Genomic DNA, 7,519 nt, shown 5'->3' with positions numbered 1-7,519 from the left:
TTTCCCTACTATTGACATCAAACTAACAGATCTGTAGTTCTCCATTCTCTCTCTTCACCCCTTCTTAAATAGTGGGGTTACACTTGCTACATTCCAGTCTGCAGGAAGCTTTCCAGAATCTATAGAATTTAAAAAGATAACCACCAATGCATCCACTATCTCTCTAGCCAGCTCCTTCAACACTCTGGAGTCCTGCCATATCCAGTCGTGAATGGTGGGACAATTAAACAATTCACTGGAGGAGGAGGATCCACAAATATCCCCAGCCTCAATGATGGGGGAGCCCAGCACATTTATAATTTATAAACCAAATTTATAATTTAAATCATGCCATATTGCATACAAAATCAGACTAATCACCCTTATGCTTTCCTCAGTGCCTGTCTTCCTTGTGCCTTTGCTTTTCCTGGTACTCCAATGCAGTGTTTTCCCAGAGGCTGCAAAATGCTTGGTGGATGGCTGGTGTGTTCAGTGGAGGAAACTGCAGCTGGCTTTGAAGGATGACCTCAAGCAGCAAACTGGACCGGCTGGCTGACAGGCAACAGCCAGAGTACTGGCAGAGGCAGAGCACCAATGCTGCCATGCTGAGAGCTATCAGCAGGTCCATGCTCCATGGAGTCATTGCCACTCCTCAAGTTGACATCTCAGCAATCCTCATAATCTGTTGGAGGCCAAACTTCTAGATCTCTGCAACATTCTGGAGACCCCTTTGAACATTGTTATCCACAGCCAGGATGGCAGCAGTCTGAGCTTGCAAAGTAGCAAGCTTTGATTACATGACAATGGTCTGAGCTTTCAACAGACACTCAGACCTTTGGTGAAAGCTGCTTTTGCTGCAATGAAGCTGAGATATTGGCTATCAGACACTGCACCTCAAATGTGTTTATGGAGTTGGCCACCAGCTCCATGATGAAAAGGATGGGCACCAAATTTTGTGAAAAGCCCTGTGCGAAGTTGGTGCCAGTCTTCTCCATGCTTCTTGATGTTGACCATAGGCTTTCTGGCAGGCTTCCCAATGCACCAAGCATTTGATTATGTATATCCATCAACCTTCTTCTGCAGCCTGGCCCATCAAAGTTCTCATCAGAGTCTTCTGCAGCAGAACTCACTCCAGTGAGCAGGCACCTGCACAATCCTTGCCCCACCTGCTCTGGCTGCATTTGTGCCCAGTGCCTCATCATATGCAGATCCTGCCACAATGCTATCTTCTAATATATACACTGTATCAGTATCTGTGCTGGTGGCTGCAAGTGTGAGATCAATGATGGTGTATCTTCATCAACACTGTCTTCCTGGTCCTCCTCCACTGCCCTGGCAGGTTACAGTTCTTGAGTGCCTGAAAGGTAAAACAGCACAAGGGTAAGGTTGTGGTGAGGAGAGAGGGGAAAGTAAGAAGGCATGCTTACGCTATCTGTAGCTTGTACCTCAGAAGAAATTGTGGGGTGACAGGGAAATGAGACATGAGAAGGAAAATTAGACATGAGGATACCTTCATCTTCAATGGATTCAGCCTTGGCTGTGGCCACAGCCTCAGCAATGGCCAAAATGGTCAACATAGTTTCCTCCTTGGGGGGTTAGAAGCTACAGGTGGCCCTCTCCCCCTCCGGTTATTCCTGCTGCCTCAGGTTGTGCACCATTTTCTCCTGCAAGAGAAAGAAAAATGTGCTATTGAGTGTTGTGCAATTCGTTTGAATGACACAATACCAACCTCACCAACTTTGTACCCTAACAGATCAGGTTATTGCTCCACCCTTCCATCTCCTCCATCAAGACCTCCAGTGCAACATTAGAAAACCTTGATACATGCTCTCTCCAATGGTCAGCCATTGTTGATTGATGTCAGCACCTCTAGCAACCACATTGCATTTGCCATTTAAGGGGTGCAAGCTTTCTTTAAGTAGTGCTAATAAGTAACAAATTGGGTCCCCTGCTGATGTGTGTAGCCAGTGAACAATGCAGTTAGAGCTGGCTGCACATAAAAATCATTATAATGAGCAGGCAACATGAAGTTTTTATGCATTACATTTGAACAAGTGTGGGGTAACCATGCTTGTGATCTTTGTGCCCATTTTCAGGGGAAATCCAATTTAGCCTCCATGCTGTATTCATATATATGGTTGTTGTTCACTTTTTATTGAAAAGTTACAAATTTCTTATGTCAATGTTTATTCTCTTCTAGGTTCTGGAACTAGGCTGTTGTTTCTTAAGTAATTTGAAAGATCACCTTAGTTTCAACTCAATGAATTCTTCAACACCTAGAGCAACAGGAAATCATGATGAAGAAAAACAGGCCAAAGCACTTAAAGGCAGAAAGTAAGCTAATTTTTTTATAATCTTATAAGTAAAATGCAGTGTTAAATATTATCTGCATACTACGATTTGATATACTGCCTAAAAGCTATGAATTATGTCCTCTGTCGATATAGTTATTTATAATTTCAAATAGTGGCAGAACACTAAGAAAGCTTAGCATAAGGTCTATAGCTGCTTTTGTACCAAATTCAAGACTCTTCAGATATGATCTCATTCCACTTTATTAATTGACTCAATTATTGCAATTGTAGATTTTCCACCTGTTACTGTTTGGATGTGATTGAATCAGGAGAATCTCTGCCCCGCTGGGCGGGAAGGCGGTGGGCTGATGACCACCTGCTTTGTTCGATGTGCCCCCTCACCTTAAATATGCTGGCAGAGGGCCATAGAATTCCTCTCATGGAATTGAGGGCAAATTATTGGCCTGCTTAGGAGATTGGCTGAGCAGCGTGAGACAGGGAGTAAGAATAATGGACAGGAGCTCTAATTGGCAGGATCTGACTGGTGGCGTATTAAAGAGATCTGTGAATGGACCTCAGTTATTCACTGAATTTAGTAATCACTTAGATGATAGTATAAAGGGCCACATATCCAAACTTGCTGTTGGCACAAAGATAAGTGTCATTATAAGCAGTGTAGATGGAAGAGTAAAATTGATAGATTAAGTGCATTGACAAAGTATGATAAATGAATTTAATATAAACAAGTGTGAGGGATCATCCACTTTGGACCTAAAAATGGTACATCAGAATACCTTCTAAATAGTGAAAGACTAGAAGCAGTGGAGGTTCAAAGGGACATAGCGATCATGCACACAGATCACTAAAATGTCATGGACACTACAAAAAGGCTGATGGAATTCTGTCCATTATATCTAGAGGACTGAATACAAGGGGTTAGAAGTCATGTTGCAGCTCTGGTTAGACCACACCTTTTATTCACTCATGGGATGCGAGTGTCACTGGTAAGGCCAGCATAGATTATCCATCCCTAATTGCCCTTGAGACACTGGTGGTGAACTGCCTTCTTGAACCACAACAGTCCTAGTATTGTAGGTACTTCCACTGGCATATTTTCATAGTAATTTGGTACAACTGAGTGGTTTGCCAGTCTATCTCAGATGGCAGTTTAGAGTCAATCACATTGGAATACTTCTATTCAGTTCTGGTACCATAGCATAGGAAGAATATATTGGCAATGGAGGGAGTACAGCATAAATTTAATAGAATGATACCTGGACTCCATGGGTTTAATTACAAGAGGTTACACAAACTAAAGTTGTACTCGCTGGAATTTAGAACATTGAAGGTTTACTTGATGCAAGTTTCTAATATATTAAAGGGAACTGATAGGGCAGATAGAGAGAATCTATTTTTGCTGATTGAGGTATCTAGGACTAGGGAACAAAACCTAAACAATAGAGTGAAACCTTTCAGGATGAAATTAGGAAATGCTTCTACAGGCAAAGAATAATAACATTTTGAAACTCTCTTCTGTAAAACGGCAGTTGACGCTGTATCATTTGTTAATTTTAAATCTGAGGTTGATAAATTTCTGTTAACAAACAATATTAAGGAATATTGGACAAAGATATGGAGCTAGGTCACAAATCAGATGTGATCTCATTGAATAATGGAACAGACTCAAGGGAATAAATGGCCTCCTCCTGTTCCTACATTCCAAACAGAATTCTTAGCTATTGGTACATAACCTTATTTCCTATCTTATTACAGGTATGTCCTAAATGAACTTGTTCAAACTGAAAAGGTTTATGTTAAAGACTTGGGAGCTGTGGTAGAGGTAAGGTGAATGGGATCTAATTAGAAAATCACTGAAATGAGTTTAGTAATATTCGCTGTGAGAGCTCTCTAATCCAGCTGCCTAACTTGGGAGCCTAGATTGCCTGCTTAGAGTGCATCTCTGGGGTGGTGAGACCTCCACTCACAACATTGGTGCCCTCACTGCCACCCACCCCTTTCCCCCTGCCACTGCCTCCCCCCAATATTCCAGACACAGGATCAGTTAAATATAACCCACTGAAATAAGAAATGAGGATGGGGTTCTTCTGTGGCATGTTGGCAAAATCTCCCCAGGATATCAATGCTGGCACCTGCAAGCACACTAAAGTGTTTTCTAATCTTTTTAACAGGGGTTCTTGACTGTTAGAAACTTTTCACCCTATACCCAACAGCCAGCCCTTGTACTCATAGTTCTAATGATGTAAATTCCAGAAAATAAATTGAAGGATTTATGTCATTTTATGTGCAACTTAAGCCAGGCCAATATTAGCCACATGGGCCTGAGGCAGGTGAAACTTTTGTCCATCTCCTACATGGCCCATGAATGTAACAGGGGACAGGGCCAGTAGGGAAGCATTCCCCAAATGGAATCCATTGGCTCCTAACCTCATTTGTCCAGTGATCAGGATGGCAGAAAGAATACAGCAGCCAGTCAGTGACAAAGTGAGGCCATTAAGTCCCCTGGCCTGGAAACCCCTGAATCCTTGTCATGTAATATGCTTGATTGAGCCTTTTATAAATGGGCAAATAAACTGCAGAGTCTGAACATTTGAAGGCAGCCCAAGCAACCATCCACCTATTTCTCCCTCACTTTCTCCACTTGCTCCTTAAAAGAGTGTCCATTGGAAATAATCAAATTAGGTGACCCATCTAATCCCAGAACTTTAGCAGTCAAGGACAGAGATCAGTGGCACCTACTCTGCTATATTTACACTGGTGGGGTAGGCCTGAAGGTTTACAGGACCTTTATCGATTTGAGTTTGCGCAATGGTAAGAAATTGTAATTAATAATTTATTAGCATGGTATGGTTACTAGAAACTTCAGTTGTGATACCAATTTCTGATATTTTAGGGTTTCATGAAAAAAATGCAAGAGAAAGGAATTCCTGATGAAATGAAGGGAAGAGATAAGATCGTTTTTGGAAATATTCACCAGATCTACGAATGGCATAACAAGTATGTCGATAACCATCTTAGATAGTTACTGCTAAAGAAACAAATCAATAATTTGTAAAGGGAATTCCTTATTTTTTTCTCAAATAATGTTCCTTTGTTAATTTTCTCCTCTTTTTCTGAAGGTCTTAAAACTTTCCCAGCACAATTACACAGCCAACCTTTCAGTAGTTTGCCTAATTGGGTATTTTATAAAAACCTTTAAAGAGAAAGAGAAAATAGTAAATTAGGAAGAGATGTTTAGGCAATGCTGAGCTTGGGTTTTAAATGTCTAAAATTGGTGACTAACACAATGAAGCAAGTTAGGGAGTTTCCTAACAGTGCTGTGGTTGGAGTCTGGAACGAACTTCCTGCAAGAGTGGTGGAGGCACTCCGATCAACCAGTTGAGAGAAAAAAAATTCTTCTCATCTCCGTCTTAAATGGTAGACCTCTTATTCTTAAATTGTGTCCCCTGGTACTAGACTCTACTACAAGTGGAAACATCCTCCCAGAATCTACCCTATCACCATCACCCTCAAGATCTTATATGTTTCAATAAGAACATTCTCATTCTTCTAAATTCCAATGGCTATAGGCCCAACCTGTTTAGCCTTTTTTCATAAGATAAGTCTCTCATCCCAGGAATGAGTCAATTGAACCTTCCTTGAGCTGCTTCTAAAGCAATTATGTCTTTTTTCAAATAAGGAGACCAAAGCTGCACACAGTACTCCAGATGTGGTCTCACGAATGCCCTGTACAGCTGCAGTAAAACTTCCCTACTTTTATATTCCATTCCCCTTGCAATAAATTCTAACATTTCATTTGCCTTCCCAATCACTTGCTGTATCTGCATGCTAACGTTTTGTGATTCATGTACCAGGACACCCAAATCCCTCTGTACCACCGAGTTCTGCAATCTCTCTCCATTTAAATAGTATACTGTTTTTCTATTCTTCTTACCAAAGTGGACAAGTTTCACATTTTCCTGCATTATACTCCATCTGCCAATTTTTTTTGCCCACTCACTTAACCTGTCTAAGTCCCTTTGCATAATCTCCTCTTGACAACTCACTTTCCTACTATCTTGATGTCATCGGCAAATTTAGCTACCATACATTCAGTCCCTTCATCCAAATCATTGATGTAGATTATAAATAGTTGAGGCCCCAGCACTGATCCCTGTGGCACTCCACTTGTTACAGCTTGCCAACCTGAAAAAGACCCATTTATCCCGATTCTTTGCTTCCTATTAGCTGACCAATCCTTTATCCATGCTATATGTTACTCCCTATACCATGTAATCTTATTTTGTGTAGTAACTTTTGATGTGGAACCTTATCAAATGCCTTCTGGAAATCCAAGTACATCACATCTACAAGTTCTCCTTTATCCACCTTGCTTGTTTCTTCCGCAAAATCTCTAATAAATTAGTTAAATACGATTTCCCTTTCACAGGCCCATATTGATTCTGCCTGATCAAATTATGATTTTCTAGGTATCCTGCTATAACCTCCTTGATGATGCATTCTAGCAATTTCCCTATGACAGATGTTAGGTTATAGGAGAGGCCAGGTGCTCTTTAGTAGAGGTAAGGTGCCCTTTTGGGTGAGGTCATTTCCTTTTGGGATTGTTAAAAATTGACATGAGTGTGTGTAAAAGGTGAAAGCTTTTGTGTGAAAGTGTGTAAAAGCTCTTTGGAACTGTCAAGAGGAACTGTCAAAAGTGTCAAAAGCAATTGTCAAAAGTGTCCAAAGCAACTATCAAGATGTCAAGACATGTGCAAATTCTACCCTTTAAATCTTTGAAAAAACTGTGTGGAGTGTTAAAAAAAATCATTATTTGCTAATTCACTGTTTGTTGACATAAGCCTGAGGGCTATCTTATGGGATTTGTGCTGCATGACTGATTCCACAACCTTTCATTATCACAGTGAGGTGCCTTCCATTTCACAGTTTGATTGACAGCTCCAAGTGGTTGTAGACTATTTGAAGTGGGACTATGAATTCCAATGCTTGTTTTTATAAGGGATTAAGCACTTGAATAAAATGTTTGTTCTTATAAGGGATTATGTGGTTGAATGAATGTAAATGAAGTGAATGAGTTTTTATGAATGTCCTTTAAGAAAATAAGGGCCTGAATTTCTGATCCCGAGTTGGGAGCACAGACTTGGGAATTTTTCAACTCCACAAACCCGACTTGGGAGAAACTGCCCCAGAAGCTGTGCTTTTCATTTCAGGGTGCCGGCGTTCTCTGG

The 7,519-nt window shown here is 40.8% G+C and overlaps 1 protein-coding gene across 1 annotated transcript; it reads left to right on the top strand.

Annotated features, from left to right (window-relative positions):
* Positions 1–500: 500 nt before the first annotated feature.
* Positions 501–5,313, top strand: LOC144686205 (rho guanine nucleotide exchange factor 25-like). Its single transcript, XM_078551300.1, has 4 exons — positions 501–635; positions 2,180–2,313; positions 4,047–4,113; positions 5,185–5,313. Exons 1-4 carry the CDS (start codon positions 501–503, stop codon positions 5,311–5,313), a joined length of 465 nt encoding a protein of 154 aa, XP_078407426.1.
* The last annotated feature ends 2,206 nt before the right edge of the window (positions 5,314–7,519 follow it).

The sequence above is a fragment of the Cetorhinus maximus genome, chromosome 11 (assembly GCF_964194155.1).
Source record: "Cetorhinus maximus chromosome 11, sCetMax3.hap1.1, whole genome shotgun sequence".
Classification (NCBI taxonomy): Eukaryota; Metazoa; Chordata; class Chondrichthyes; order Lamniformes; family Cetorhinidae; genus Cetorhinus; species Cetorhinus maximus.
This window is presented reverse-complemented; position numbering and strand designations above follow the sequence as displayed.

Excerpts from the sequence above, each read along its gene's own strand:
- LOC144686205 (XM_078551300.1), top strand. The coding sequence starts at position 501 with ATGACCTCAAGCAGCAAACTGGACCGGCTGGCTGACAGGCAACAGCCA. Across the intron at positions 2,314-4,046 it reads AAAGCACTTAAAGGCAGAAA|GTATGTCCTAAATGAACTTG; the intron begins GTAAGCTAATTT and ends ATCTTATTACAG. Across the intron at positions 4,114-5,184 it reads ACTTGGGAGCTGTGGTAGAG|GGTTTCATGAAAAAAATGCA; the intron begins GTAAGGTGAATG and ends CTGATATTTTAG.